Source organism: Magnolia sinica, chromosome 6 (assembly GCF_029962835.1).
Source record: "Magnolia sinica isolate HGM2019 chromosome 6, MsV1, whole genome shotgun sequence".
Taxonomy (NCBI): Eukaryota; Viridiplantae; Streptophyta; class Magnoliopsida; order Magnoliales; family Magnoliaceae; genus Magnolia; species Magnolia sinica.
This window is the reverse complement of record NC_080578.1, coordinates 2,329,875-2,342,782: the sequence shown is the minus strand read 5'-3', so window position 1 is coordinate 2,342,782 and position 12,908 is coordinate 2,329,875. Positions and strand designations below refer to the sequence as shown.

Here is a 12,908-nt window from a genome sequence, read left to right as displayed (position 1 = left end):
TGGTGTGGGAGTTTTGTGCTCTTATTGTGAGGCTCACAGCTATGGGAGTTTTGTGATCTAATTGTGGGTGGATAAAGAAGGGTTGTGTCAACTTTTGTTATGATTCCTCAAAACTTTTGATAACACCAGTGTAAATGAGAAATAGAAAGAAGGGTTGAGTAGGGCATTCCTTGCAAGTGACGTGCTGCATCAAATGGGTGCAACGAATAGGTAGACAAAGGTTGTTTTTTTTGGGTGATAGTGGAACTGTAGATCCAGATATGAAGATTAGATGATGATGACGATGTCAAATGCTGCCAATTGGAAAAATAAGACCTGGTTTTGATCTATCGACGATAAAAGGACCCTCCTAATAATATCTTGCCAATTCCATACAGTAACTGCCAAATAATGATATTGGGTCTGGCTCCATGGCTCAGTGGTAGACAAGACTCTGTTTCAACACTAATATCATGGGATGGAGTTCTCATGTGGTGTGGGTGCATGTGAAAAAAAAAAAAAAAAAACAGACCAAATAGTGATACATCCAAATACTAGTAGGAGAGGTTCACACACACAAAAAAAAAAAAAGGGATCAAATGGATTCATCGGGAGAAAATTTAATGGATAGAAATGACGCAGATCCAACGCTCAAGTGGACCACACCAAATAATAAGCTTGGGTTGCATTAAATGCAAGAGTCATCTTTGGTGTGGTCCACTGGATCTGCCTCATTTTTGTGCACATACCATAAAATGATATGAGAAAAGGAATGGATGACAGATGCATCACGGTGGGCCCGCCCACATAACTGCCCATTCAAGGCTAGAGATGTGCAGGGGTAGGACGCAATCTAAGTCCCAATTGAACATTCTCACCTGCCATTCAGCAGAAAATCGATGCCCTGACATTTTCTTCTCCTTTTTCTTCCGACGTCCTTTTCTTATTGAGGATAGGTCAGATTCAAATGCTTCTTTCTTTGTTGGTTTTTTATGAATGACAAATTCAAATGCATATGAGAGCTGAGAATTACACTAATTCTCCTGGTGAGATCGACGAAAGACACCACTACTGTCATGGTTTTGTGTTCTAACAGATGAAACTTACAGCATGTGGCCAGCCAAATGATAGGTTTGGGCCTCCCAACCAATACCAGTCAATTAGCTCAAACAACATAAAATACCACTCCACCCCTCACGGTTGGAAGTTTTAACAACTCGGACCAGTCGATACAACTCGTCTGAGTATCACCCGCAACCCAGGCAAGTCAAACTGACACCTGACTCGACTCAAGACCAGATGAGTCGATCCAAGTCTAACAACCATGGTTGGAAGTCAGTGATCCACTTCATTTTTTTTTTCTATTCAATAATCATCTTTAATATAAAGAAAACAAAAGGAGACCACAATTGAATTGGACGTGTTTTCTCTTGCACCCCATACATGCCACATGTGCCACCATCCATCTCCTCTTATGATCCACATGTACAAGAGTCCCACATTTACCACCATCCATCTTATCTTCCCCCCCCCCCCCCCGGGTGCCCACATACCACTTGTGCCATCATCCATCTTCAATTGCTCCATATATGCCACAGACCAATGTGCATAACTGCTACCATCTAGCTTCAAGTGCTCAAATGCGTCGAATGTGCCAATATGTCTCTTATGCAACAGGTGCCACCTGCAGCTTCAAGCACCACACATTTGCTATGTGTGCCACAAATCAACTTCAAGCGCCCCGCGTATGCTACTTATGCCACATGTAGCACCATTCATCTTCAAGCATCCACATGTGCAACATATGCTAATCAAGCACATGCCATTAACTACCAGGAAATATTCCCAAGAAAATTTTTGTTTTGCCGAACAACAAATTTAGAAACAAATCTCAAATTTCTTTACCAAATTTTTTTTTTAAAAATGATTTTTTTTTTTTTTTTGAAGATTAGGAAACAATATTTCTTTTCCGACATTTCCTGAAACGGTTTCCGGATCAACACTGTTTCCTTGTCTATGCTTTTCATGAATCCAAACAGGCACTCATGGATTTGGACGATTAGAAACTTGAGAAGTATTTTTAAGTCATCAACCCCTCCTTACAGATCTAATCCATGGCAATCCCAGTCTATTCAACGGTAGATCAATTCATACCATTGATTCATCCACTTCAACTCTATCAACACTCCAAAGACCATGATGGCAATAAAAGAAGATAGCCATAGGCAGACCAGAAGCCACCCTTCCATATGCCAACAGCAGAAGGTAGAGAGAAGTGAACATTCTCAAAACCGCAGTGAATGGAGAAATTCCATTCGAGGAAATGAAACAAGCACATCAAAGGATTCTCAGAGTTAAGTCTGAGCAACTAGAGAGTTATCTCCACAGATTTTTTCACCAATAAAGCACAATTAAAATAAGAGCCTGGCTTTCTGAGTTAATGGTTTTTACCCTATACCAAGCTTTTAATTAGAAGAGCTTGGATACTATGAAAGTGTAACACGATCCACACCGACAGCCCTTCTGCACATGCAGCCATGCGTGTGCCTCAATTCCAATCATGAGCCCCCACTATAGATGGGACCTGACTTATCCATCACTGATTGCATGATATCTTAACTGGCAGCTCAGTGGACAACCAATGAATGTTTGAAGTGGAAAACATTCAACAGTCCAAATTCAAGAAACAGATGTCCATTCATCAGAGGTTAAGATTGTCTAATCAATCTGATTTTCAGGCCATGCTTCATCTACAGTGAGGTCCACCATTTGGGTGGTTTGAAAGTAGATGCATTCCATAAGGTGCCAGCATATCAAATAACTCCTCTTATAGGTGAAGAAAAAATATTGGAGGAAAAAGATACGGAATCCATCAGAATTATGAATAAGAAGAGCTGTGAGGCCTGTGATTGACAGCAGAGTGGGATACCACTACTTTAGCTACAAAATCCACTAACTCATTCATTTCTCTAAACATATATGGTAGGGAAAAAGAAAAAAGAAAAGGGATGGCACTAAGGACACAGTGTAATCTCTCTAGCTCACCACAGAAATAACATCAAGGAGAATCTCCCAATCCAGTCTCATCTGTCCTTCTATAGTTAGAAGTCAAAATCAAACAATCTTATCATTACTTCCTATATTCAAAAGCCAAAATGATTATTCTCTACATAACTCCTGATCTCAATTCTATAGGCTTGGTGCTACGCATCACTTACAAGAGCAAAAGATATCTCAGTGGCCATTTGGATGTACCAAAAAGTTTCCTTGGAGAAGTTCTATTTCTTTGAAATGCTTTTTTCATGAAATACTTAGAAATGCAAAGGGGCTGTTTGGGAGCATTGTCATTTCCTCTTAAAAGTGATGTATCACTGATTATTTCCATTTTAAACATTTTAAAAGAAGTTCATTGAAATCTTGTTGGCTAAGCTCCATTCCTAATGTGTAAGAGAGGATCTCTGTGTGTGACATAACGAGCTCAGCTCCATGTGGAAAGGGAAATGAATGTCTTTAGTTTAAAAATGAAAAGTTTTTTTTTTCCTGGAAAAAGAAATGAGAACGAAATGCATTTCTCCATGTAAATGCATTTTTTTTGCAAAAAATAAAATAAAATAAAAAATAAAGTTTCAACACATCCAAATGGGGCCTTGATGTACATTTGCTGAGAAACAATTGTTGGTTGTGCATGACCAAATACGGTTCTTAATGGCCCGTTCGCATGCATCAAAAAGATTTTGCAAAAATGCATTTACTTGGAAACATGGCATTCACTCCATTCTCATTTCCATTTCCATGAAAAGCCATTGTTACCATTTCTATTTTAAAACTAAATACATTTATTTCCGTTTCCACATGGGAATGGAGTTGAACTCAATGCCACTAGAGAGAGAGATCTCATCTTCCACACTGGGAGTTTAGCCCAGCCCAAAAGATTTTCTTGAACCTGCTTCTACCATATCTCGCAAATGTTATCAAGGAATGACATCATCATAGGTCACTATTACATCACTTTTTAAAGCAAAATGAAAATGCTCCCAAAAACCCCTTTTACCATTTCCATTTCCACATATTTAATCATAAAGGTACTTCACAATTTAAATAAATAAAAAATAAAATCAAAAAGGTATTTCAGCATGATGAAACTTTTCCACGAAAATGTTTCAATGCATCCAAAAAATGGTATGAAACTTTTCTAGTTCACAAGGCAATGAACTAGATGGCAGGTGATTAAGAGATACAAGTCCCAATGCACAAATGCTAGTGATTAAGAAGGAAAACATCGGATGGTACTTTCTTATTTTATGGGGCAATAAACTTGAAGGATAGTGATTACGAAGTTACAAGTCCCAATGCACAAAGGTATACTCTATTGAGTCCCAAAGTTACACCAATTTGCTCATGGTTGTGTTTAAAAGAAATAATCTGCCAGAAGTGCAAGAAGATAATCAAGGTATTTGATTGCGGTATTCCAAACCTCCTTGAATAGCTTGTGAAAATCTTGACTAGCATAAAATTCTTTCTTTAAGAATAAGAACTTCAATTGCCTTTCCTTCACATAGGTGCCGTCTTCTGAGAAGATTTGGGAGTCATGACTAGTCCCTTCTTCAAGCCACTCAAACCCATGCCGATTGCTTTCTTTTAAGATTCCAAGGAAAAATCAGTTTGTTCAACTCCAATTTAATCGATTGTTCCCCTGGATAACTCTACTTGTGCTTTCTTTCATTTTGTCAATATCATCAGTCTAAACTTGCAACTTCTCTGTTGGTCTTGAAAGGATCTCTAAGATTCCTCACATTTTTTGTGCCATGTTCTTTTCTCCATTTTTAAAAACTATAACTTGGATGGGCAATTGCAATTGGAGATATATCAATTGTATACGCCTACTAAAGTACTGCCAAGAAGAGATCAAATACTCAGAGCCTTCATGAAAGTTCCACATTAACTCGTTACTGAATCTGAATCTCCTTGGTTTCAAGGAGCTGGTTCAATAAGAGAGGTACAACCTCTAACATGAAGAACATTATCATGATTTTTTTCTTTTTTTTTGAAAAGTGACAATATATTATATAAAAGAACATTATCATGATTAACATCAAACAATCAAAATGATGATGATAACCAAGCTTTGATGTTTGTTCAGGTATAATTATAACTGCCCTATTAGGGTCAATTAGGGCCAATAACTAATCATTCTTTCCAAACTCTACCTCCACCTTGACATCTTAAGGGTGTTTGCAGTTTGCACCCTTCCATGAGGGGAAATTAAGTTCTATTGAAGAATTGCCAGCATCCTCCATCTACTTCCAAAATTCTTTTGTTTCACCATCTGATTGGGGACCGTACACTGCAGAAGCTGGCTATTTTTTAGGTTGATACAAACTTCTTATTCAAACAAACTAGAAAGAGAATAGAATAAAATATAAAAAAGAAGAAGCAAACAAGAGCTTTGAATTGTACCGAAAGAAGAGAAAATCCCATCACTAGCACGGCTAAACTCACCCCTTTAGCTGATACGTCGGTATCTACATAAGCTTTCTATTGCACATGTTGGAATAAAATGATCATCCATCAGATAAGTTTGCAATTTCCACTACAAAATACACAAAAGTGCTGTGGATAATCAACCTTTTTACTCGCCAACCAAAAATGTTAAGCAAGTCTACCCCCTAAATCAAAGGACCCATGAATGGGAAAAGTATGTACAAACTCTAAGTAGTAGAGACAACAACTCCTTCCATAAATTCCAATCACTAATGATACTCCCTTCAGGATCTCAAATTAAATCGCGGCCGCCTACTCCAGCCCATTTTATTAGTTGTTTAGGGAAGCAAAAAAATAATGAGATGACAATCCTGGCATTCAATACGCAACCAGCAGTACCAAGTTTCTTGTAGTTCAACAAGAGGTACTGGTCTTAACAGGGGATAATTTTCATCATTCAAAATTAAATAAATAAAGGACAAGCAGAACCATCCAGAAAAGTAGGGTCCTGTAGGATCTAAATACTGCCAGCTCCTTGGTATATATTGAACTTGCAGTAAAATCTGTAATGGTGACAAAGAGGAGTAATGGGGAAACAGGTTTCGAAATTTGGTTTCATTTAGGCAAAACGGCATCAAAAGTTTGGTTATTGATTTTGTCAAGGCTCCTCTAGTGATCATCCCTCTAGCCTGCTGCCAATAAGATCCAAATGATACTTCTTTGGGCACTATTCATCCCTTGCTGCCAATAAGCTACAGAGGAAACTTCTTTGAACAAGCTAGGCTAGGCCTAGCAGGGTGTTAAATTGAAATAAAGCAAGCCCAATGCTTGCAAACGGAATCAAATAGGATACATATCCACTATGAACGAAAAGCTGTAACAAGATCCTTTTTAAGCAGAGAGAAGTAAGTGTGCCAGAATTTAAATTGAAGTAGAGCACCATAGCTGGATTGATCCGATTACACTCATCTTGCAGGCTGCACAAGCACTGTCCATTGAAAATTTAAAGCTGAGATGGAACATCATAAAAATGAGACCCCAAAACACATAAGCATATGATGCAGGGCGCACAACATGTTTTATTGCATGTGGGGATGTAATGTTTTTTGAAAGGCAATGAGATTTTATTCAGAAAGGCCTGAAGGCAAAAGAATACGATGACCATAGCCAGGCAAAAGCCCATCACCCAACAAAACAAGACACCCCTCAAAACACCAGAACTAGCAGACCACTCGGACACTGCTAGCTTCGCTCTTCGAAGAACCGCTGAAATCGCCCTGCAAGAATTTCTAAAACCTCACCCCAAATAGACCAAAGACCAGCTAGCAAGGCCAATCTCCACTTCTTAGGGGAACCTCCCGGAAGTGACAAACAAGGAAGAAGGCCTTGATGGATGAAGAAGTCTTGAACGATTGGGCCTCTTGTAAGCACAAGCTGCAAACATTCATAATAATTATCAACCACTTCCTTATCCTGAGTCCCTAAATCTCCAACATCAATAAGGATTTGTTGTGGTACAGAGCTTCTGGTCTGTGGAGGGCCATTATTGCACCAGAGAGAAATATTCCAGTTGCTCACTATTATTCAAAGAAATAGTGAGGTTGTGTGGGGGCTTCCTTGCTCAAAGAGTCTTTGCAACGAGGAAGTTGTTGGTGGTGTGGCAGGCTCATAGTTCGGGGAGGTTTTTTGTCCGGTCCTTCACAATGCTCAGTCTTTCCTCTTCGGCTGACCGTCATAACTTTCATTTTTGGAAATATGTGATCCCCCTATGGTGGCTGCTTTTGTATGGCTAGCGGGGATTAAGAAGGTGCTCCCCATGGATAATCTCATTAAGAGATCCTTTGTACTCCCCAATATGTGTCATGTGTATGAGGGATATTGAATCAGTGGATCATTTATTCCTTCACTGTCTGTTTGCAAGGAAGATTTGGGAATGCCTTTTCCAACCCTCATTGTCCATTGGGTGATGTCGGGTTTCTTGGCTGCGAGGCATAACAGCAGAGTGGGTAAAGATGGGAAGGTGGTGTGGAGGTTGGTGGCTATGGTTGTTTTATGGGATATATGGGGTGAAAGGAACAATCGCTGTTTTAAGAACATATCTGGGTCTGTGAGTTTGAGAATTTGGAAGATTCTTTCTTGGGCTGTCGAGTGGGAATATGGATTTGAAATTACGGATACATTGATGACTTGAAGTATCTAAGTGTTGTAGGTTATCATCCATCATCTATCATGGAAGATCTTGATTGATGCTTCAATTCCAGTTACTCCAAAGGTTAGGGATGGCACTTGTAAAAAAGACTTAATCACCCAGAATGTTAATTTCAGATGCCCCATATGCAAGAACCAAACGCATATGCGTGGAATGTGCCAGTGTGGTGCATCTGTGAGGGTTTTGCGACATTCATAGCGTGGTATCCAAGGTGTGTGTGTCCTATCCCAAAAATCAGGCCACCCCACTCATCAGGTAGGCAAAAAATGCAAGTTAATTGTAGACCGTTACTTGTGGTTTTTCCAACAGTCTATTTCTTTCCTGCATGTGAGCTACCTGGCTAAGGAACACAACTTCAGGACCCCCAAATGAACATTCCAGGTCCTGCATGTGTCGTGCCATGTGTTTGGCAGTTGAAGTGGGGGGAGGCGTCTAGAATTTCCATTCCACTCAATACCCAAATGTCAATGTGAGAGTGATGACCACGCATCATACGAACAAGAATCGAAATGTGATGAAATGGCATTAAAATCAGCTAATACTAAACAAGAGTATTGCGAGTGGAAATTGTCAAAGTCATCACCGTCTGTAAATTCTTTTGATCCTAAATTCAACAAAATCAGTTGTCCAAACTAACAAATATTAACCAAATACATCCAAACCAAATCATGGAGAAACACACTGAGAAATTCACTAGGGGAAAAAGAAAAAAGAAAAATTGCAGTCACAGCAACAAAACACGAAGACAGCAACAGAGAGAAACCCAAGAACCTGGATCTACGGTTCAACTGTCGTCACCTGCTGCCACTCTCCATCTACTGCCTCCTTCCACAACGTCACATTGTTGTTCCCGTCTGCCACTGCCAATATATTCCCAGTCAGCGACCATGACACCCTCCACACAGGTGTCTTGAAATCGTTCAAGACCTTCCCCTCCCACTGATCCCCTTCCTTCGCCACCGTCCATATGACAACCGTCCCGTCCTGAGAAGCACTCGCAATCGTCGATTTTGGGAGCCCCAGATTCGGGGCCCACGCCACATCCCTCACCCAGTCGGCGTGCATCTGTAGGGCGGGGAAGCAGTCCATCTTCCAATTCCCGTTGTACAATTTCCAAACTTTCAGGGTGTTGTCGCATCCACCGGAGACGAGCTTCTGGATGGGCGGATCGAGGAGGCCGGAACCGACAAGGGCGCCGGGGGCGGTCGCAGGGGCCCAGGAGACGGATGTGACGCCGACGGGGTGAGCCTGGTCGATCCGGGCAGTGTCCCAGGAGCCGTCGGATCTGGCGGTGAAGATGGACACGTTGCCGTCGGAGGAGCCGCAGGCGAGGCAGAGGCCGAGGTCGTGTGGGGCCCAGGAGATGGAATTGACGGAGGATTTGTGGTCGGTGAAAACGTGGGCCTGGGACCAGTCGTTGGGGATGGATCCTTCCTTCCAGATGATCACACGGCCGTCGTAGGAGCACGAAGCGAGGATGGACCCGAACTTGGGGTGGGCCCAGCCAACCTGCCAGACCGGACCCTGGTGGCCCGTTAGGGTGGCCAGAAGCTGCTGTGAGGCGGCGGTGACGCCGATGATCTTGATGGTCGCGTCCGATGATGCCGTCGCCAGCCTCTTGCCGTAGTAATCCATGGCGACGTCATGGACGGTGTCCTGATGACCGGTCTCGATCTTCTGCGCAGGCATCTTGCTCTCTTCTTCCGTTTCTCGTCTTTCCTCTCTTCCGCCCGATCTCGCTCTCCGCAGGAAGGGTATAGAGAGGTGGAATGATATGATACGTTACCCGCCTATTTATACAGTGTATGCGTCCTTTTAGATCTGGCGAGGCCGGGGCCATTTTTGAGTGATCCAGACCGTTGGGACTGTTGTGTGACAGAGTGGATTGATTATACCTTGAAGATATCCGTTTCTATTGATCCAATGTTGAATCCGCTTCAACCATCAAGGGACCACTGTTATATAATAAGAATGGACGGTTTAAAGACAATTGTAATCTATTCACATTCACCTTACATGTAACACTCGTTGGATCCAGGTCATTTTTCAAAGATCGGACCATTCCTACTATAGAACTCGTGAAAAATGAAGAATAACCCCTCCCCGAAAGAAATCTTCGTTTGGAATATTTTCATACCATTGATCTATAGGGCTAGGGCTCACAGGTTATATGAATTTTGATTCATGGCCACTGCAAGGTCAGTAAATTGGCTGAAGCCATGATGCTGAAAGATGATGGGTTGGTGTGTGACCTAATAGTTTTGTATACAGTACACTTGCAGAATGGCTTCTTATGGAGAGTCAGAAAGCCTCTCAAGAGAACCATACTAAGGATGAGTGATAATTCTTCGGCCTGTAATTTCTTTAAGGTTACATTCAGCTGCACCAACTATTATGAAATCTTATGATATTTTGATCCAAATTAGACTAATTATTTGTGAAATATCACAAGATTTCATGATACGTGGTGCAACCAAACACATAAATCTATCGGCTTTTTTCTTCTTCTTTTTTTAGTATCATGACAGTTTGAAGGCTCAAATTTCACATGGTGTGAGTGATTTCATCTTTGATTTTTTATTTTTATTTTTCTTTAGTTTCATTGCATCTTTGAGTGGTTGATGTAAAGCAATGTCACTAGTCCATTGCATTAGATTGAACGGAGATGGCATCTCAAGATGAATATGGGCATGCTATGCAATTGATCTGTTGCCTTTATGAAGTTTTCCTGTTTCATGAATGATTCTGCTAGTAGAGTCTTTCTGAGGTAGAGATTGTATGCTAGACTGCTGAAGGTCATGTTCTTTCGAGTATTTTTCAGTGTTGTTTGGCAATGGAAACTTTGAGATGGTCTGATCAGGTTTTAAAACTTCAGACACGTTGGATTGTCCACCTTCTTGGAAATGAGAAAGAGTGATCCATGGAACTGCGGGAGATTGTAACCTGAGGCAGAAATTCTGGAATTCATGTCTTGGGGTGGACTCTTTTTTAAAAAAATAAAAATAAATAAGCTGGAATGCTTGTTGGACATCTAAATCATACATAAGGTAGCTTACACATATGACCTTCTTTCTTCTTTTTTTTTGATAAAGGAGAGTTTATATTCCATGAGAAGAAGCTATACAACTCATTCGGGCCAGGAGCCACGCTGACAAAAAAGGGGGCTCAGCTCTCAGCCTATCGTAAAAAAGGGGAAAAGAACCAACATCAGCTAACTACCAAGGCCGGGACCGTAAAGCGGGACCAAACGGATGGCCCCAAGACCCACTTTGTCCAGGAAGATGAGGCCTCTAATCTTGGAAGGGAGGTCAGCAAGGCGACGAGTTGAGAAGGAAAGCTGGTTGCCAGAACCCTAACAAGCCATTCCGTCTGCCGGGGCATTCCCTTCTCTGAGAACATGGCAGAAAGAGCAAGACCCTGCTGCCCTCAACTTGCCAATCCTCCAAATCCAATCTTCCCAACGCTAGCTGGACTTCATGTAACCATTGAGAAGACCCACCACTATCCTAGAATCCGATTCAACCTCAATTCGGTTGAGCCCGAGCTCAAAACACAACAAGAGGCCGTTATACACTGCCCTTAGCTTAGCTCTAGTGTTCAATCCGATGCCGTAGCCCACGGCGAAGGCGAATATGAACTCCCCGTTGTCGCGTCTGCAAATGCCTCCCCCACCCGACATACCCGGGTTACCCAAAGCCGAGCCGTCCACATTAAGCTTGATGAAACCGCTACTGGGCCTAGCCCATTTCACAACCAATGGGGAGGGAGGGGAAGCAAAAGGCAAGCGGAACCCGAGACTATGAAGAGAGGAACGGGAAAAATGAAGCAATCCTCCCTTGGAGGATACCAGAGACCATAAACTCCACTTAACCTTGGCAAATACCGAGGAAGGCCCGGCCTGAACGCCATCGAATCTGGCCTCGTTCCTGGCCCACCATGATTCCCATAAAAGGCTTAGAAGATTCAAAGTTCTGAAAAAAGAAGAAAACAGCTGTGGAAGATTGAGTCTCTGATACCAGCGAAATATCAGATGGAGACAGTTGATCATTGCCCAAATAAGAGGAGACATTGAAATCAGAAAATATCCACTGCAATGGCGATGTGGATTGTTCCTGCATTCATACCACTGGAACAATCAGAGATTGGGATTGTTGATGAGGGAAGTGTTGTGAGACTGGGAAACGCTTGGAGGCTTGCTCTTACTGATGGTTGTGATTTCTCCAGTGCGTTGTTGCAATGGGATTGCAATTCTGCTTTTATAGACTCTGATCCACATTCCTGACAGTTGGATCTTCCATACCACAAAGAGAAACACCCCCTCATTCTTTGGAAAGGCTAACCACATTAACCTTTGATTTGAATGGTTGAAAATGGATTTTACATAACAAGTATCAGTTTATAATATTAATAATATGCTAGAAAAGAGTTTAAATATCAGGATTAGCATACCAATCAGCTGGATGTCCACCACAAATCGTTGGGATCAAGAGGGCTACTTATCCAACAATATTCAATCCTAATTCCCATCCAGTAGCTTTTCCTAACCCTTAAACCGGAAGATTTTATCTGATCTTAGATGGGTTTGCATTCGATTTTTATTATTTTGGATTATGGTTATTTAGCTCAATAGATACGACCTTGAACTTAAGTCTTCTCAGTGTCTGATTTCATCATTTCCTCATACAAATCTGGACCTTGCAAGTACTATTACGATCTTTTATTCAACTCCATGGGCAACAATTTCTTTCATTTTTTAAAGTTTATTCTGTTTTGGCGTCATCTGCATTCAGTTGAACTGTTCTTCATAATCTTTTATATTTCCAGGTATTTGGTTGTGTATTAAAAGGAGAAAAACTCAGAAAATGAAGCTGGCTCTATCAAGTACTGAACTGAATATTAATACCCTTTTGATGAGGGAACTAGGACATTCTTCAAGTACAAATCAAGCTTCTAGTGTTTGAACCTTCTTGAGTCCATGCCAGCAGTCTTCTTGATGGCTGTACTCATCCATGAATGTAGTAGCATTTACACAATCTGGTTTATCTTGTAGATGAAACACATAAGCGTGCACAAAATATACAAGAGAAACATACTGCACGAGAATTAAATTCAAATTATTATGTCGAGAGAAACTTCAATACTCTGGCAGAATGCGATGATGATGTGCAGGCACTTAGAAATTACTTGGAAATTGCATAAGTGTCATACAAGAAATTCAAATTATCCATGTTATGGGTCT

At 41.3% G+C, this 12,908-nt stretch overlaps 1 protein-coding gene across 1 annotated transcript; it reads right to left on the bottom strand.

Moving 5' to 3' along the window:
• Positions 1–8,236: 8,236 nt before the first annotated feature.
• Positions 8,237–9,437, bottom strand: LOC131247927 (protein transport protein SEC13 homolog B-like). Its single transcript, XM_058247895.1, has one exon. The coding sequence runs from the start codon at positions 9,356–9,358 to the stop codon at positions 8,447–8,449; it is 912 nt and encodes a 303-aa protein (XP_058103878.1). The 5' UTR covers positions 9,359–9,437; the 3' UTR covers positions 8,237–8,446.
• Between the last annotated feature and the right edge of the window lie 3,471 nt (positions 9,438–12,908).

Coding starts and splice junctions, on each gene's coding strand:
- LOC131247927 (XM_058247895.1), bottom strand. CDS start 9,358: ATGCCTGCGCAGAAGATCGAGACCGGTCATCAGGACACCGTCCATGAC.